This window comes from Pongo pygmaeus, chromosome 6, assembly GCF_028885625.2.
Source record: "Pongo pygmaeus isolate AG05252 chromosome 6, NHGRI_mPonPyg2-v2.0_pri, whole genome shotgun sequence".
Taxonomy (NCBI): Eukaryota; Metazoa; Chordata; class Mammalia; order Primates; family Hominidae; genus Pongo; species Pongo pygmaeus.
In genome coordinates this window covers 151,718,115-151,738,294 of record NC_072379.2, presented here as the reverse complement: position 1 = coordinate 151,738,294, position 20,180 = coordinate 151,718,115, and the positions used below count along the sequence as shown (strand labels likewise).

At 43.6% G+C, this 20,180-nt stretch overlaps 1 protein-coding gene across 2 annotated transcripts in view; it reads left to right on the top strand.

Moving 5' to 3' along the window:
- XRCC2 (X-ray repair cross complementing 2) overlaps window positions 1-18,016 on the top strand; it is a 32,919-nt gene extending 14,903 nt beyond the window's left edge. Inside the window, exons 2-4 of one of the 2 annotated variants that reach the window (XR_010127018.1) lie at window positions 4,812-4,893; window positions 13,163-13,423; window positions 16,541-16,676. Coding sequence is in view for 1 of the 2 variants with exons in the window: in XM_054495271.2 (XP_054351246.1) it covers window positions 4,812-4,893; window positions 16,541-17,262 (804 nt within the window). In the remaining variant the exon portion in view is untranslated. Of the gene's footprint in view, window positions 1-4,811; window positions 4,894-13,162; window positions 13,424-16,540 lie in introns of both variants that reach the window. The other variant, XM_054495271.2, reaches the window with a different exon arrangement.
- The last annotated feature ends 2,164 nt before the right edge of the window (window positions 18,017-20,180 follow it).

Genomic DNA, 20,180 nt, shown 5'->3' with positions numbered 1-20,180 from the left:
GGAGGAGTATTTTAAGACCTTTTCAGAGAATTATAGATACTCTTCTTGGTTTCTGTACCAAACCTTGACAAGTAGTAGTTTTCCTAAAGGCTAACTACAATATGGGATATAAAATCTTAAGACCTTGGCCAGGTGCAGTAGCTCACACCTGTAATTCCAGCACTTTGGGAGGCCAAGGCAGGTGGATCACTTGAACCCAGGAGTTCAAGACCAGCCTGGGCAACATAGTGAGACCCTGTCTCCTAAAAATAACAAAAAATTAGCTGGACATAGTGGCACGAGCCTGTAGTCCAGCTACTTGGGAGGCCGAGGTGGGAGGATCACTTGAGCCTGGGAGGTTGAGTCTCATCGTGCCATTGTACTCCAACCTGGGTGACGGGAGTAAGGGAGTAAGACCCTGTCTAAAAAAAAAAAAAAAAAAAAGGTTTGTCTTACAGTTGAAGTGAAATCTTTTACCCAGGAATGATTTCACACCATGCATCTTTTGGATGGTTCACTGAGTTATGTGTTAGGCACAGTTCTCCAGAGGAGAAACACATCCAATAGGATACATGTAGATATATAAGAGGAAATTTATTATGGAAATTGGCTCACATTGTTACCAGGGCAGCAAGTCCGGTTGGGTCCACAGTCCTTAGTTCTTGTCTTCTTGGAAGAAAGAATTCGGCCAAGACAGAAGTAGATTCAAGGCAGGAGTGAAGGGTTTTTGAAGTAACGTTCACTTGGAAGGGACCAAATGGGCAACTTGAAATATTGAATGCCCCTATTTCCTTATCCTTCCTGGTCTCCTCTCATCCTTCTCCTTGGGTGGGCTGCTGGCTAATTGCCTCGTGTGCAGTGACTTGCCAGCATCTGAAAGGGGCCACGAGTGCCATTTGGTGTTTGGAGTTCTGTGCATACTTGCATAGGGCAATTTTCCCGTACTGGTCTAGTGCTCCCAGAGGAAGGTCATATACTGGTCACACTCTACCATTTTGCTCCTTACTGCACATTCCTGGACATGTTTGCTCAGTTCCTAGGATCTTATCAGGAAGTTGTTGCCCATAAGCCCAAGATGTTTCCTGTTAGGAAATTTTCCCCTCCCTGGTGCCAGCTGCAACCAGTTATCACTCCTGAAGCAGCCACCTGGACATTCCTTGGGGCCTGTCCTGCCCCACTCACACCTGCCTGTCTACCTACTCTAACAGCGTGATTATGGAGGCCAAGAAGTCCCAGACACACCATCTGCAAGCTGGAGAAGCAGAAAGCCTGTGGTGTAATTCAGTCTGAGTCTGAAGGGCTGAGAGCCAGGAAAGCCCATGGTGGAACTCCCAGTCCAGGGCTTTAAAGGCTCGAGAATGGTGTAGGGTTGGGGGACAGGCAGCACTGGGGTAAGTCCCAGAATCAGGGGCTCCAATATCTGAGGGCAGGAGAAGATGGGTGTCCTAGCTCAAGAAAAGAGGGATTGGAGGATGCCCGTCCGCATTGGTGAGGATGGATCCTCTTTAATCAGTCTACTGATTGAAATGCTCATGTCCTCCAGAAACACCCTCATGACACACCCAGAAATAATGCTTTACCAGCTATTTGGGCATCTCTTAACCTAATCTAGTTAACCATACAATTAACCATCACAGCCACCTTCAGCCTTAATAAGTCTCTAGAAGAACTCAGAACTCAATGAAAGCTGTTATGCTCATGGTTATGGTTAGCAACAGCAAAAGGATATAGATTAAAATCAGCCAAGGGAAGAGACACAATAGGACAAAGTTCAGGAAGTTCCAAGTACAGAGCTTCCAGCTATCCTCTCCCAGTGGAGTTATCAACAGTGCTAAATTCTCCCAGCAACAATGTGTGACAATAGAATATTGGCAAGCAGGGAATCTCAACTAGATTCTGGTGTCCAAAGGTTTTATTGGGGCTCTGCCATGTGGACATAGTCAACCGCCTGCATAGCTGACCTTAGCTTCCAGCACCTCCAGGTTGGCCTGACACTGCATGACCCAAAGCCCCCACCATAAATCACATTCCTGTGTGGCTCAAGGTTCCCTTGTAAACAGACACTATTTTTTGGGGGGTGGGGACAGAGTCTTGCTCTGTTGCCCAGGCTGGAGTGCAGTGGCACCGTCTTGGCTCACTGCAGCCTCGACCTCCTGGACTCAAGCAATTCTTTCCTGTCAGCCTTCTGAGTAGCTGGGACTACAGGTGTATGCCACCATGCCCAGCCAATTTTTGTATTTTTTGTAGAGACAGGGTTTCACCATGTTTCCCAGGCTGGTCTTAAACTCCTGGGCTCAAGCGATCCTCTCGCCTTGGCCTCCCGAAGTACTAGGATTACAGGCGCGAGCCACTGTGCCCGGCCCAAAGACACTTTTATCAGGCAAGACATTCCAAGGGTTTAGAATTACCTCTCAGGAGCCAAGGACAAAAACCAGACCTCCCTTTGGGTAAGGTTAAATTGTTCACTATACAGTATGTTTCTCATGTCATCACAAAGAATATTTTTTAAAGTGTACTCAAGAGTCATGATTTAGTAAAAGCAGTCATTTTTTTTTTTACGTCATCAAAGACATTCTTACATAAAGCTAATTTTGTTCTGCCTGAGTGCAGGTAGTGCTTGGCGATGTGTGCTAATACATTTCCACACCACTGCCTTGATTATGCTTGCTGTCAGTAGGTACCCGCTATTGCTTTTAGGACCTTAGTGTCAAACTAGGCAAATAACATCTTAATTTTTACTTTTTCTGTTTATGAAAATAGTTTTGGCCACGGGTATGCCCTCAGAACCTCTGCTCTAATTAAGCACCCTGTAACTTTACCTTGTTTTATGACATAATCTCATCTAGAGGACCGAGACTGCACATTCTTTGAGGATAGGTTGTCATCTTCATCTTTGTAGTCAACATTTTACCTAGCACAGTGCTTCATACACAACAGAAATTCAACAAACGCCTGTTAAATTAATGCATAGAACTTTTTCATCACTTGAGAAAGTCTTTCCACAACTTGATTTGGTTTAAAAAATGCAAATAAAAGATGACTTTTTCTTCCCATTTGTGATAGATTTTTTTTTTCTTTTGTCACATAGAAGGGTTGTCAAATCTGTGCTGATTCCCGAGAAACTTGAGAATCAGTTTTGATTCCCTTGAGAATCAGTTTTGTCTCCCTTGTGACAGTTAAATCCTTCACCGAGGTTGCCCCCTGTGATCCTAATGACTTCTGTCATGGTGCAGACACCCCTCCTCCAGATTAGGGTGACAAACCCCAGCCCTCTCTCCACATATGGTTTTACTCTCCTCACATCTATCCCCTAGTAACCACCAAGATGATCTGTTTGAAATGCAGATAGGCTGGGCGCGGTGGCTCACGCCTGTAATCCCAGGAGATTGGGAGGCCGATGGGGGCAGATCATTTGAGGTCAGGAGTTTGAAACCAGCCTGGCCAACACAGTGAAACCTTGTCTCCACTAAAAATACAAAAATTAGCCGGGCGTGGTGGTGGGTGCCTGTAATCCCAACTACTCAGGAGGCTGAGGCAGGAGAATCACTTGAGCCCAGAAGGCAGAGGTTACAGTGAGCAGAGATCGCACCACTGAACTCCAGCCTGGGCGACAGGGCAAGACTCCACCTCAAAAAAGAAAAAAAAGCGGATAATATGCCAGGTACTCTTTTCCCATATTTAATCCTCATCAGCCTTATGAGGGAGGGTGCTGTTTGTTATCCTCACTTTACAGATGAGAAGCCTAAGGACCTCAGTGACCTAGCAGGTCTGGCTCTGGGGTCCCAAATGTCTACTCTTAACTATGTGCTAAATACTTCTCACTGCTTAGTGTCACACCTGTTGGCTGTTGTCTACAAGCCAAAGATAAACTCCCAAACATGGCATCCGAGCCCTTCCATGCTCTGACTTCTGCTCTCTTTTAGGGCTTCCCTGGGTCCTGCCTGTTTGGTGCTGTTACAGTATCTAGGAGTTCAAACCTGCTTGCAGTGTCCCTATGCACAATGCTATTTATAACCTCTGCACTGTGGCTGCTCCTATTTCTGCTAGCAGGTCTGCTAGGCCTGCCTGTGCCCCATTCACCTGGCGGAGTCTTACTTAGGAGAGAGCCCAGGTGGTGGTTCCTCAAGAAGTTCTCCTCCACCGTTCTCCTTTGTCCCCTTCCCCAGTGAAATAAAGAGCTCACAATGAATGGGGCACACAAATGAAGGCAGATAACTGTGTAATAAGTGTGGTAAGAATTAACAGTGTGAAAGTTAATTATAAGGAAGGTGAAAATTTTGCCATAGCAGTTTGTCATGTATCCTAAACTAGACTATCCATTCCTTTGAGGGTACAGACTCATTTTATACTGTCAGTATTTGGTAGATAAACAAAAAGTAAAATATCTGAAAAATAAGTAAACACAACATTTCTCCTAAACTATATTTCCTATTTCATATTTTCTTCCAAATCCACAAAATTATGAAAAATTTTTTTTTGAGATAAGGCCTCACTCTGTCACCCAGGCTGCAACCTCTGCCTCTTGGACTCAAGTGATCTTCCCACCTCAGCCTCCTGAGTAGCTGGGATTACAGCGTGTGCCACCATTCCCAGATAATTTTTGTATTTTTTGTAGAGTTGGGGGTTTCACCATGTCGCCCAGGCTGGTCTGAAACTGGACTCAAGCGATCTGCCCATCTTGGCCTCCCAAAGTGTTGGGATTACAGATGTGAGCCACAGCACCCAGTCTAAAGTTATGAAATCTTACAGACTTTCGGAAAATGGTGTAAATATAGATGTCTAAGATTTTATATTTTTAAATAATAAGTTTTCCTTCTCTCTTCTTTTGTAAGCTCCTTGCCCGACTTGAAGGTAGAAGTTCCTTGAAAGAAATAGAACCAAATCTGTTTGCTGATGAAGATTCACCTGTGCATGGTAAAAATACAACCTTTATAAAAATATATAAGTAAATGCAAATCTTTATAAAAGGATTTTTCACATAAGCTCACATGTATACCCATACTCCTCGCAAGAGTTTATACAGGTTAAACTGAACAAGTGGAAAATGAGACACAGGTTATGACAGAAAGCTTTTAAGCTTTCCTCATCGGTGTCAGACAAGATAAGTTTGCTTCTCTGCAGTAAATCTTCAGAATATGCCTTGACCTCTGTCTTATTCCCAACACATAATATTTACGCAAGTCCTGTTATTATAGTTTATTTTGAAATTCTTTTTCTTTAGAAGTTTGCGGCGTTGTAGGGAAGTCCTTAGGTACCCACTTGTTATCTTAGTATTTCTACAACAGGGAAAACTTACAAAGGGCGTGTGCTTAGGTTGATTTTTTTTTCTTTTAATGTAGCGGCTTCCTAGAGATAAAATTCACCCACTGAAGTGTGCAGTTAAGTGATGTTTAGTTTATTACACAGTTGTGCAACCATTACCACAGCTGACTTTAGAGCATTTTATCTCCCCATAAAGAAGCTCATTTCTAGTAATCGTCATCTCCCATGTTTCCTAGCTCTAGGCAACTACTAATCTACTTTTTTTTTTTTTTTTTTGAGATGGCGTCTCGCTCTGTCACCCAGGCTAGAGTGCAGTGGCACGATCTCGGCTCACTGCGACCTCTGCCTCCCAGGTTCAAGGAATTCTCCTGCCTCAGCCTCCCAAGTAGCTGGGACTACAGGCGCCTGCTACCACGCCCGGCTAATTTTTTATTTTTAGTAGAGACAGGGTTTCACCATCTTGGCCAGGCTGGTCTCGAACTCCTGACCTTGTGATCCATCCGCCTCAGCCTCCCAAAGTGCTGGGATTACAGGTGTGAGCCACCACGCCCGGCCACTAATCTACTTTCTAAGTATAGATTTGCCTTTTCTGGACATTTCATATAATTGGAATCATGTAATATGTGATCTTCTGTGACTGGCCTCTTTTACTTTGAATAATTTGCATTGAATTGTATAATTCAGTGTCACCATATCATAACACGTATCAGTAGTTCATTTTTTGTTAAATATTTCATTGCATGGTTGTACATGTTGCTTATCCATTTGTTAGCTGATGGACATTTGGGTTGTTTCCATTTGCTGGCTGTTATGCATAATGCTGCTGTGGTTATCTGTGTACATGTTTTTCTGTGGATAGATGTTTTCAGTTCTATTGGGTAATACCTAGGATAGGCATTGCTAGGTCATATGGCAATTCTACATTTAACCTTTTGAGAAACTGCCAGACTTTTCCAAAGGAGCTTCACATTTTACTTGCACCATGATTGCATTGCCAGCAATTCCCATATTCTTGGAATATGGTTCCAATTCCCATATTCTGGAAATAATTGTTATTGTCTGTCTTTTTGATAATAGCCATCCTAGTTAGTATGAAGTGTTATCTCTTTGTGGTTTTTGATTTACATTGTTCTCACGGCCAATAATGTTGGGTTATCTTTGCACAGGCTTATTGGCAAATTGCATATCTTTGAAGAAACATCAGATCCTTTGCTAATTTAAAAAATCAAGTTATAGCGGAGCGTGGTGGCTCACGCCTGTAATCCCAGCACTTTGGGAGGCTTAGGCAGGCAGATCACGAGGTCAGGAGTTCGAGAGCAGCCTGGCCAATATGGTGAAACCCCATCTCTACTAAAAATGAAGTATCCAACTGTTATTGTTGAATTGTCTGTTTCTCTCCTGAGTTTTATCATTTTTTGCTTTTGTATTTTGGGGCTTCATGTATTGTTAAGCACATATAACTTTTTATTTTGTCTTATTGCTGGTTAACCCATTTATCATTATAAAATGTTCTTCTTTGTCACCTCACATCCATTAGGAAGGCTACTATCAAAAAAACAGGAAATATCAAGTGTTAGCAAGGATGTGGAGAAATTGTAACCCTTTTGCACTGTTGGTAAGATTGTAAAATGGTGCGACCATTATGGAAAACAGTATGGAGGTTCCTCAAACAATTAAAGATAGAGCTACCATATGAGCCCATAATCTCACTTCTGGGTATTCATCCAAAAGAACTGAAAGCAGGATCTTGGAGAAATATTTGCACACTCTTGTTTATAACAGCACTATTCACAATAGCTAAGAGGTAAGACCAACCTAAATGTCCATCAGTGTACTTATAACGAATTCCTGGGGGGAAAAGTATCCATCAATGGTTGAGTGGTATATACAAAATGTGATATATACATGCAGTTGATATTATTCAGCCTTACAAACGAAGGGAATTCTGTCACGTGCTACAACATGGATGAACCTTGAGGACATTGTGCTAAATGAAATAGGCCAGACACAAAAAGACACACTGCTTGATTCCACTTACATGCAGTTTCTAAGGTAGTTAAATTCACAGAAAAGAAAGTAAAATGGTAGTTACCAGGAGCTGGGGAGGCGGGGGAAGGGAGTCATTGTTTAATGGGTGCAAAATGTGAGTTTTGCAAGATGGAAAAGTTGTGGAGTTCTGCTTCATTGCTTCGTAGCAATGTCAGTGTACTTCACACTGCTGAGCTGTACACTTAAAAATGGTTAAAGTAGGGGCCGGGCACGGTGGCTCACGCCTGTAATCCCAGCACTTTGGGAGGCCAAGGTAGGTGGATCACCTGAGGTCTGGAGTTGGAGACCAGCCTGTCTGACATGGTGAAACCCCGTCTCTACTAAAAATAGAAAAAATTAGCCAGGTGTATTGGCGGGTGCCTGTAGTCCCAGCTACTCGGGAGGCTGAGGCAGGAGAATGGCATGAACCCGGGAGGGATTCAGTGAGCTTGCAGTGAGCCAAGATCGTGCCACTGCACTCCAGCCTGGGCGAGAGTGAGACTCCACCTCAGAAAAAAAAAAAAAGAAAAAGAAAAATTACCCAGGTGTGGTGGCTCATGCCTGTAATCCCAGCTACTCGAGAGGTCAAGACAGGAGAATCGCTTGGGCCTGGGAGGATTGCGCCACTTCACTCCAGCCTGGGTGACAGAGCAAGACTCCGTCTCAAAAAGAAAAAAAACAAAGACAAAAAGTTTATGATTGCATTTTGCTGTCTGTTTTTTATATATGTCTTATATCTTTTCTGTTTCTTTCTCCTTTACTGTTTTCTTTTGTGTTAAATAGTTATTTTCTAGTGTACCATTTTAATTCCCTTATCATTATTTTCACTATATTTTTCTGAATTATTTTTCTAGTGATTGCCCTGGGATTACAAGTAACATTGTAATTTCTAACAATCTAGTTTGGATTAATACAAATTTAATTTCCATATTTTGTAAAAAGCTTTGTTTACTGTATAGGTATTCCTTACATCTTTATACATTGTATGGTCATCAGCACATTTAATATTATTTCAGACTGAATTAAAGTAATTAAAATGATCACTTAATACTTTCTGGCCAGGTGCGGTGGCTCACACCTGTAATCCAGCACTTTGGGAGGCTGAGGTCTGTGGATCACCTGAGGTCAGAAGTTCAAGGCCAGCCTGGCCAACATGGTGAAACCTCCTCTCTACAAAAATTAGCCAGGCATGATGGCGAGTGCCTGTAATCCCAGCTACTTGGGAAGCTGAGACAGGAGAATTGCTTGAACCTGGGAGGCAGAGGTTGCAGTGAGCCAAGATCGCACCACTGCACTCCAGCCTGGGCAATAGAGCAAGACTCTGTCGCAAAAACAACTTCCTTCTTAAATCAGATAGATGAAAAAACAGTTACAAATATAAAAACACGTTTATACTATCTTTTTTTTTTTTTTTTTTTTTTTTAGATGGAGTCTCACTCTGTCGCCTAGGATGGAGTGAAGAGGTGTGATCTCGGCTCACTGCAACCTCTACCTCCTGGGTTCAAGCAATTCTCCTGCCTCAGCCTCCCCAGTACCTGGGACTACAGGTGTGTGCCACCACACCTGGTTAATTTTTTATTTTTAGTAGAGACGGGGTTTCACCATGTTGGCCAGGCTGCTCTCAAACTCCTGACCTCAGGTGATTCGCCCACCTTGGCCTCCCAAAGTATTGGGATTACAGAGGTCAGCCACCGTACCCAGCCTGTACTGTCTTTTATATGTACCTAGATAGTTACATTTCCCTTTGTTCTTTATTTTCTCATTTGGATTTCAGGTACTGTTTGTGTCCTTTCACTCAGCCTGAAGGACTCCCTTTAGTATTTTTTGTACAGCAGATTTGCTAACCAAAATTCTCCATAATAAAACACAAATTTTGATCAAATATGTAAGACAAAAATCAGAATGGTCTTTGTACTCTCTCTATAGTGAAGGATATTATTAAGGTGAGCCTTATGAAACTGACAATATGTTAAAATGGGTTTGTGGAACAACTTCTACATTAGAATATTATATTATAGAAACATTGAAAAACACCATGTTTAGTTACTAACAAAAAAGTTTACTGAAAACTACTGACGATCCTATAGCTGTAAAACTAGTTAGATGAGTACTCCATTGGAACAGTAGCAGATAGAAGACTGGGATTATAAACATTATTTATCAATAATAGAAGTTTATCAGAGCTTGTTACAGAAAAGCTTAAGCTGAAGTAGTAAGAGATTTAGGGGTTGTAGAGTCTCGATACCATTGTAAACTTTTTTTTTGAGACAGAGTCTTGCTCTGTCTCATCTGTATTTTTAGTAGAGATGGGGTTTCACCATGTTGGCCAGGCTGGTCTCGAACACCCAACCTCAGGTGATCCGCCCACCTTGGCCTCCCAAAATGCTGGGATTACAGGTGTGAGCCACTGCACCCATCCGAACTTTTTTAAAAGTTTATTTTAATTTAATTTTAAATTCTAGGATACATGTGTAGAACATGAAGGTTTGTTACATAGATAAACGTGTGCCATGGTGGTTGGCAACACCTATCAACCCGTGACCTAGGTTACTTGTACTAGCTATTTGTTCTGATGCGCTCCCTCCCCTCTTGCTTTCGGCAGGCCCCGGTGTGTGTTGTTTCCCTCCCTATGTCCATGTGTTCTCATCCAAACATTTATTTTTATTTTTGTTTTGTTTTGTTTTGAGACAGAGTCTCACTCTGTCACCCAGGCTGGAGTGCAGCTCGATCTCGGCTCACTGCAACCTCAGCCTCCCAAATAGCTGGAATTACAAGCGGGTGCTACCATGCCCAGCTAATTTTTTGTATTTTTACTAGAGACAGGGTTTCAACATGTTGGCCAGGCTGGTCTTGCACTCCTGACCTCAAGTGATCCACCTGTGTCAGCCTCCCAGAGTGCTGAGATTACAGGCATGAGCCATTGTGCCCAGTGCCAAACTTTTCAAGACAGGGTCTCACTCTTGTTGCCCAGGCTGGAGTGCAGTGGCGCAGTGACGGCTTGCTGCAGCCTCAACCAACCCCCGGGCTCAGGTGATCCTTGCACCTCTGCCTCCTGAATAGCTGGGATCACAGATGTGTGCCACCACACCCAACTAATTTTTGTGTATTTTGTAGAGATGGAGTTTTGCCATGTTGCCCAGGATGGTCTTGAACTCCTGGCTCAAGACATCTGCCCACCTCAGCCTCCCAAAGGGCTGGGATTATGGGCGTGAACCACCACGCCCAACCTGTAAACATATTTTTAATGCTTTTTTGGATAGGAGTTATTCAGTACCATGTACCAATTCATTACTTCTTTACTTCTGTAATGATTATAATCGGCAAATTCAACATATTTGTTATATAGTTGGTAGGCTGGTACCAAGATGATAGATTTTTTGGCTTTTCCTTTCTTTTCCTTATTTTGAAGGATCTTTAGATTCATAACTCTTTCTGACAATCTGTTACCCAAACTCCTTACAGCGTTCTATTTGTAAGAGTAACTGTCGAGGCCAAATCATCCAGATTTTCTGATTTAGTTTAATATCTTCAAGTGCCAAACCTTAGGGATTTTTTTACTGTGAGTTGTCACGTTCCATAATTTGGCTGGACAAGGATGCTGCAGCAGCCACAGAAACATGAGATGGTGACTTCAAGTACATTGAAAAGGATGATGTCCCTTTTGTAGGACATAATATTTGATTACAGGTTTTGATCTTGAGGATCAAACAGTAAATGTTTATAAAATCAGTAAAACTGATTTCAGTTCATCATTAAACATATTTGTGAGGAATTTAGTTCAAGGACCTTAATGATAATTCATGTGTCTCTTGCAAGTTTGCAGTGTCTTCCCGGTTGTTATAAAAGCCTTTTTTATACCTGCTTTGCTATTAATGTGTAAAAGAAAAAGAGTATCTCTTAGGCAGGGATTTAACCTTCAGCTTCTTTGCCTCAGTTTCACTCTTCGGGAATCCACTCTGTCCTTGCTGTTACTCTAGAAGCAGTGAACGCCTAGGCTAGTGTCATTGTCTCCTGTCTTCTGAGTATCTCAGTTTTAAAAGTTCGGTTCACAACATGAGATGTTAAATGTGCTTTTGCAGACTACACAATTAATGCTCCAAGGTCACTATTTTGGACAAACTCAGTGATCTTTTCCCTGCCGTTTTTCATTGTCATGACTTTTCTGCTGCATTTATTATTTAGTACTGTTTCATTTTCTTGAAACATTCTCTTTTGCCCTGTAATGTTTTTCTTCCTGGTTTTCCTATTAAATTTCTGTTTTAGCTATCTTCTAATGCCTCTTCCAACTGTGGATATATCTCAAAAATTTAGTTTTGGCCTTAATTTTAGGTCCATAATACCCACCCATCAAAGAGATTTTTGTTTTTTCTCTATTATTTCTATGTGGATTACTCCCAGACTGCTATAACCAGCCCCTTATTACCATCTTGAATCTTTTTTTTTTTTTTTTGAGATGGAGTTTCACTCTTGTTGCCCAGGCTGGTGTGCAATGGCGCAATCTCAGCTCACTGCAACCTCTGCCTCCCAGGTTCAAGCAGTTCTCCTGCCTCAGCCTCCCAAGTAGCTGGGATTACAGGCACGTGCCACCATGCCCAGCTAATTTTTATATTTTTAGTAGAAGCAGGGTTTCTTCATGTTGGCCAGGCTGGTCTTGAACTCCTGACCTCAGGTGATCCACCTGCCTCAGCCTCCCAAAGTACTGGGATTATAGGTGTGAGCCACCGCACCTGGCTTACCATCTTGAATCTTAAATTTTAGTGGCTGTAGGACATTTTCATTTTGTGACACCTAGAGATACATTTTTAAAAACCCATACCATTTTGAAAGCTAAATTTTTGCTGGAATACTCAATGTGAATTATGTGAACTAAAAATTTCTACTTTGGGCTGGGTGTGGTGGTGCATGCCTGTAATTCTAGCACTTTGGGAGGCTGAGTTGGGTGGATCACTTGAACCCAGGAGTTTGAGACCAGCCTGGGCAACTCAGCAAGACTCCGTCTCTACAAAAAAAATACAAAAATTAGCCAGGCGTGGTGGCACACACCTGTGGTCTCAGCTACTCAGGAGGCTGAGGTGGGAGGATGGCTTGAGCCTGGGAGGCGGAGGTTGCAGTGAGCTGAGGTCACGCCGCTGCACTCTTGCCTGGATGACAGAATAAGACCTGTCTCAGAAAAAGTCTACTTTATGTCTATATTTGATTTGTGCAGGTACTTCCAAGCCTATCTTTGAGAAGAACTTTTAAATCACCACATTAGGTTTACGTACTGTATTAGTCCATTTTCACGCTGCTGATGAAGACATACCCAAGACTGGGCAATTTACAAAAGAGGTTTAACTGGACTTACAGTTCCATGTGGCTGGGGAAGCCACACAATCACGGCAGAAGGCAAGGAGGAACAAGTCCCATCCTACATGGATGGCAGCAAGCAAAGAGAGCTTGTACAGGAAAATTCTCCCTTATAATGAGCATCAGATCCCATGAGACTTACTCACTATCACGAGAACAGCACAGGAAAGACCTGCCCCCATGATTCAGTTACCCCCACTGGGTCCCTCCCACAATACGTGCGAATTCAAATGAGATTTGGGTGGGGACACAGCCTAACCATATCACCTGCAGGACTGAGGCCCTCACCACGCTAAGTGTGAGCACCCTGTGGTCTCTGGGCAGCAGGCCCCACACCTGGCAGTTTGCTCCTCTTGCTTTGCCTCCTGTGTTGGTCCCTGTGTCAACCCTGGTCTAGGACTTTCTTATCTGCTGAACTCTGCCACCAAAGCCACTCACCCCACCTGTCATTCCCTACCAGACCTGCTTCTGTTTAAAATGCCAGTTTCACAATTGGCTTTTAGGCCCTTAACCCTCACAAACCAAGACTTATATTTTTATTCCTTAGATGTCTCTCAAGAGGATCTTGAGAAGAAGGTAACTGATGAAGCACATTCAGAAGATCCTGGGTTTTGTGCTGGGGACAGAATACTCAAGTCCCAACCTTAGAGAAGCTAGCAAGAAATGTAATCAAGTAAATAGTGATTACATAGTGTGATCTGTGTGATGATGGGAGATGATAGAGTTTGCTTTCTCTACCTCAGTGTTATTAGGAGCAAATAGGACATGTCTGAAGCAGCCTCTTTAAGGCATGCAGTACTCTAGAAAGGTGAGTAGCTGTGGGTCAGCCTCTCTGGCTGCCTCTCTGGGAGTGGGAGAGGGAGGATTTGCTGTGGTCTGCTTCTTGGTTTCCCCATCTGCGCTTCTGCATGGTCCCTCGTTCTCTATCACATAGGGCAGTAAAAGATGCTTGGCAGGAGTGGCGGCTTCAGCATAGCTCCTCAGTAACATAGTAAGAGAGGGCACACTGAACATCTGGGTGGAATACAGGTTTAGTTGCTATGTTAATGTTTAATTAGATGGACAATTGTTAATATGAAAATAGTTTTACTCCTTGAACCTGGAATCTTTTTTTTTTCTTTTCGTTTTAGAGACAGGGTCTCCCTCTGTTGTCTGGGCTAGAGTGCAGTGTCATGATCACGGCTCACCGTAGCCTCAACCTCACAGGCTCCCACTTCACCCTGAGTAGCTGAGACTGGGACTATAGGCACATGCCACCATGCCCAGCTATTTCTTTTTTTTTAATTTTTTGTAGAGGCAGGGTCTCCCTATGTTGCCCAGGCTCGTCATGAACTCCTGAGCTCAAGTGATCCTCCCTGTTCAGCTTCCAAAGTGCTGGATTACAGATGTGAGCCACTATGCCCAGCCATGTGTAGAATTCTTAAATACAAAAGAGAAGTCTATGAGAACTGATAACATACTATGCTATAAGAAAGCCAAAGCCAGGCGTGGTGGCTCATGCCTGTAATCCCAGCACTTTGGGAGGCTGAGGCAGGCAGACCACTTGAGCCCAGGAGTTCAAGACCAGCCTGGGCAACATGGTGGAACCCAGTCTCTACAAGAAATACAAAAATTAGCCAGGCATGATGACACATGCCTGTAGTCCCAACTACTTGAGAGGCTGAGGTGGAATCATTTTTTAAAGTTCTTCTTAAGGTAAATTTAGAATTGCAAGTTATATGTAAGATTATGGTGGAAATTTGGTGCAGTCTTGGCTCACTGAGCCTCTACCTCCTGGGTTCAACTGATTCTCCAACCTCAGCCTCCCAATTAGCTGGGACTACTGATGCACACGACCATGGGTGGCTTTTTTTTTTTTTTTTTTTAATTGTAGAGTCGGGGTCTCACTATATTGACCAGGCTGATATCGAACTCTTAGGCCCAAGTGATCCTCCTGCCTTGACCTCCCAAAGTGCTGGGAGTTACAGGCATGAGCTACTATACCCAGCCTAGATTTCTTATACATTATTTGTGAACACTCCAATATACAACAGTTTGTTGATAATAATAAGAAAGGCCAGGTGCAGTGGTTCACACCTGTAATCCCAGAACTTTGGGAGGCCGAGGTGGGTGGATCACCTGAGGTCAGGAGTTTGGGACCAGCCTGGCCAACATGGCAAAACCCCATCTCTACCAAAAATACAAAAATTAGCTGGGCGTGGTAGCGCACGCCTGTAATCCCAGCTACTCGGGAGGCTGAGGCAGGAGAATTGCTTGAACCCAGGAGGCGAAAGTTGCAGTAAGCCAAGATTGCACCACTGCACTCCAGCCTAGGCAACAGAACAAGACTCCATCTAAAAAAAAATTAAAATTAAATAATAAGAAATAAAGTAATTGAATTCTTTGTTTTTGTTTTTTGAGACAGAGTTTCACTCTTGTCGACCAGGCTGGAGTGCAATGGCATGATCTCAACTCAGTGCAACCTCTGTCTCCCAGGTTCAAGTGATTCTCCTGCCTCAGCCTCTCAAGTAGCTGGGATTACAGGCGCCCGCCACCACTCCCAGCTAATTTTTTGTATTTTTAGTAGGGTTTCACTATGTTGGCCAGGCTGGTCTTGAATACCTGACCTCAGGTGATCCTCCCGCCTCTGCCTCCCAAAGTGCTGGGATTACAGGCATGAGCCACTGTGCCCAGCCCTTGAATCCTTATTTAGACCATCATTTGGTTGGGGCTAATAATCGGCATTTTAACATAGTGTTTCCAATCAGGTAGTTCAGCCGTAAATTAATAATGACAAGCAAGAGTTGAATGCCACTGTGAGTGCATTTTGAAAAGCTCTGGAAGCAAGGCAACTTCCCCAGTGTCGTTTGATTTAACTTCTGCTGTCCTCAGTGAGTTATTCGAGCCTATATAGAAGGAGAGTTGGAGTCTTTAATGTTCAGAGTAGTTGACTTTGATTTTTAATGCCAGGAAAATAATTTCTAATGCAGCTGGACATGGTTTCCAGAGATAATTCAAATAGCAAAGAATAACTGAAGGCAATTTGGGAACATGTAAGGTTGTTTTCAGTTGAAGGATGCTGTTGGCATTTAGGGCCTGAGAGCCATGGGTTCTTGCCTCAATAATGTGTGAAACCACAAAGTCCAGAATTGTTCCCGCCATAACTGCAATAACATTGAGAAACCTAATTAGGGAGTGCCTTCACCTGCATGTCATAGAAGTCCAATTTAGTGGCTTGCCCAGGTGGAGGCTTGTTTTCCTCACATCCTGAGTGGCACAGAGGCAGGCTGTGTGTGGCTGGTGGGGGCTCCATATGCCCAGAGTCCTGGGCACCTTCTGTCTTCCACGCCACCATCCTGAGGGTGGGCTTTCATCCTCACTGCTTCCAGATGGCTGCTCCACCCCTACAGGAGGGCGCGGCAGGGCAGAAGGGGTCCCTGGATAGGAAAGAATCATCAACAGAGAGCAGCCTGCATCTCACTGGTGACAGCTGTGTTACCTGGTAACCTTTCTTTTCAAAGGAGACTACGAAAAATAGTTTTAAAGTGGACACATTTCCCTCCCCGTCAAATTAGGTTTTATACTTTAGGAAGAGGGGAAGAATGGATATAGTGTAATCAACTACCAGAAAGGGTGTATACTGTAGTCATCAGATTTTGGAAAGGCCCTAGATCTGTGGCTGTTTATTTTTGAATCTCACAAATTGAAGTGGCAGTGCATGTGAGCCTGGCCCGAGGAGAGTCCCCTAGTCTCTTCCAACCTTCCCACCAGGCTCTAATTTCCTTGTTTATTGTATTTGCTTGTACAGCTCCATTTTGGCAAAAGTGAATTTAGATTTTCTTTCACATTCCAGTAAATGTCTTTTTAAACTTTTTTGCAGACTTTGCATTTTGTAGCCTACCCTTGAGCTACTGCATTTTGACTGAGATTTTTAAATTTTACACAGGTGATATTCTTGAATTTCATGGCCCAGAAGGAACAGGAAAAACAGAAATGCTTTATCACCTAACAGCGCGATGTATACTTCCCAAATCAGAAGGTGGCCTGGAAGTAGAAGTCTTATTTATTGATACAGATTACCACTTTGATATGCTCCGGCTAGTTACAATTCTTGAGCACAGACTATCCCAAAGCTCTGAAGAAATAATCAAACACTGTCTGGGAAGATTTTTTTTGGTGTACTGCAGTAGTAGCACCCACTTACTTCTTACACTTTACTCACTAGAAAGTATGTTTTGTAGTCACCCGTCTCTCTGCCTTTTGATTTTGGATAGCCTGTCAGCTTTTTACTGGATAGACCGTGTCAATGGAGGAGAAAGTGTGAACTTACAGGAGTCTACTCTGAGAAAATGTTCTCAGTGCTTAGAGAAGCTTGTAAATGACTATCACCTGGTTCTTTTTGCAACGACACAAACTATAATGCAGAAAGCCTCGAACTCGTCGGAAGAATCTTCTCATGCCTCTCGACGACTGTGTGATGTGGACATAGACTACAGACCCTATCTCTGTAAGGCATGGCAGCAACTGGTGAAGCATAGGATGTTTTTCTCCAAACAAGATGATTCTCAAAGTGGCAACCAATTTTCATTAGTTTCACGTTGTTTAAAAAGTAACAGTTTAAAAAAACATTTTTTTATTATTGGAGAAAGTGGGGTTGAATTTTGTTGATATATATCATAAAATAGTCTTTTGCTGGGTAGTATGCAAGCCTTAAAATTTTTCTTTCTTAAGACAGAGTCTTGCTCTGTCTCCCAGGCTGGAGTGCAGTGGCACAATCATGGCTCACTGCAGCCTTGAACTCCTGGCCTCAAGGGATCCTCCTATGTGTGCCTCCTAGAGTGCAGGGATTACAGGCGTGAGCCACTGCTCGTGGCCAAAAGTTTTCTTTTTTTTTTTTTTCTTTTTGAAACAGAGTCTTACTCTATCTCTCAGGCTGCTCTCAGGCTGCTGGAGTGCAGTGGCATGATCTCGGCTCACTGCAGCCTCCGCCTCCTGGGTTCAAGTGATTCTCCTGCCTCAGCCCCCCAGGTAGGTGGGATTACAGGCACCCACCACCATGCCTGGCTAATTTTTGTATTTTTAGTAGAGACGGGGTTTCACCATGTTAGCCAGGCTGGTCTCGAACTCCTGACCTCAAGTGATCCACACGCCTCGGCCTCCCAAAGTGCTGGGATTACAGGCCCGTGCCCGGCCCTAAAGTTTTAAACTCTAGGGGAATTAACAGTATTTCTTTACAGAATGGATTTGTTAAACTAGCACAGTAAAAGTAAAGACTATTCTGTTTCTAGGCTGTTGAATCAAAGTGATTTTAGCAATTAAACTTTGTATTAAGCTTGCTTTAAAAGGAAATAAATAATATATACATATATCTGCCTAAATAAAATGGACGTGTATAACTTTGTGTCACATTTTTGGAATTCAGTTAAGTCTTTTTTTGCTTAATAAAGTTTAAGTGCATTTCTTTCTTTTTTTCTTTTTCTTTTTTTTTTTGAGATGGAGTCTCGTTCAGTCACCCAGGCTGGAGTGCAGTAGCGTGATCTTGGCCCACTGTAACCTCTGCCTCCCAGGTTCAAGCAATTCTCGTGCCTCAGCCTCCCAAGTAGCTGGGATTAGAGGCATGCGTCACCATATCCAGATAATTTTTGTTTTGTTTTTGAGATGGAGTCTCATTCTGTCGCCCAGGCTGGAGTGCAGTGGCGCAATCTCGGCTCACTGCAAGCTCCGCCTCCTGGGTTCACGCCTTTCTCCTGCCTCAGTCTCCCGCGTAGCTGGGACCACAGGTGCCCGCTACCACACCCAGCTAATTTTTTGTATTTTTAGTAGAGACAGGGTTTCGCCGTGTTAGCCAGGATGGTCTCGATCTGACCTCGTGATCTACCTCGGCCTCCCAAAGTGCTGGGATTACAGGCGTGAGCTGTAAAAGCCTGGCGTCTTTTCTTTCCTTTTCTCTCTGACATCTTTTTTTTTTTTTTGAGACAGGATCTCACTCTGTTTCCCAGGGTAGAGTGCAGTGGTGCAATCACAGCTCACTGCAGCCTCGACCTCCCGGGCTCCGGTGACCCTCCTATCTTGGCCTCTTGAGTAGCTGGGACTATAGGCATAGGCCACCACACCCAGCTAATTTTTGTATTTTTTTGTAGAGATGGGTTTCACCACGTTGGCCAGGCTGGTCTCAAACTCCTGGGCTCAATCCATCTACCTTGGCCTCCCAATGTGCTAGAATTACAGGTGTGAGCTACCATGCCCAGCCAATTACTAGTATTTTCTTACCTATTTAGAATAGTCAGGCATACCTCAAAATGGATTGAATCATTTCCAGCTGAGAGCTGGACAGGCACTTTTTTTGTTGTTTTTGAGATGGACTGTCTCCCTCTGCTGCCCAGGCTGGAGTGCAGTGGCACAATCTTGGCTCACTACAACCTCCACCTCCCAGGTTCAAGTGATTCTCCTGGCTCAGCCTCCCAAGTAGCTGAGATTACAGGCATGCGCCACCACACCCAGCTATTTTTTGTATTTTTAGTAGAGATGGGGTTTCGCCATGTTGGTCAGGCTGGTCTTGAACTCCTGACCTCAAGTGATCTGCCTGCCTCAGCCTCCCAAACTGCTAGGATTACAGGCGTGAGCCACCGCACTCAGCCTGGACAGGAACTTTGGTGCAGGGATGGCCCAAACAGGAGCATGCACCTCAAGGGGTATATATACGAGGTGATGTGGAGGAAGAAAATTTTAGAAATTCTATGAATTTTAATTCAAGAAAAGATCAATTTATATTGGTTTGATATCTAGATTGACTTCAGCAGTCTCCTTCAATCTGTATGTCAGAATGTCATAGGTCACATATGTATCTGAGTTACTCCATGGGAAAAATGGAAGGGATTTAGAGTAGTGTTCTCATAGGTTTGTTCATTTGTATGTTACCTATCAGTTAAAACTATTTCACTGTAAATGCACTTATCTAATGAACATTCTTTTCAAGGGTTTAAGAGGAACACTGAAAAGAAACTGAGCTGGAAATCATGTTCTTCATAACGCAGCCTGGCAGATGTAGCAGGTGCCATCTGTGCCCACCCACCAGTCCTGGGCCTGCTACTCTGGCCCACCACAGTTTCCAAACATCCAGGGCTTCTGAGGGTGTCTTCTTGACGCCACAGCCTGCCGGGCTGCATGTGGGGCAAGCTGGGCCGTCCTTAACCAACGAGGTGCATTTGGTGCATAAACACCTGGATTTCCTCAGCTCTCAGTGAGAGGACACTGAGCTGTTTCTCAGAGTGGCCCCAGCAGGAGGCATTCCCAGTTGCATACAGCGATAACCTCTTCATGGACACATCACTTACTGCCTCCCTCCCTTCCATTCCTCACTTCCCCACTTTCTCAGGGGCCTCCTGGGATGTCTCCCTTGTGAACAGGCCTGTTTTAGGAACGTGTCACCAGACAGTAAAAAGTCATCAGACTAACAGCCCTTCAATGGTGTTTGCCCTTCAGCCACATGAAGAAATTAAACATGATGGCAGTTGTTCACACCCACACACCTGTATGCTCCCACTAAATAATTTTACCATGAAAAAAAATGTGTGTGTGTGTGCATA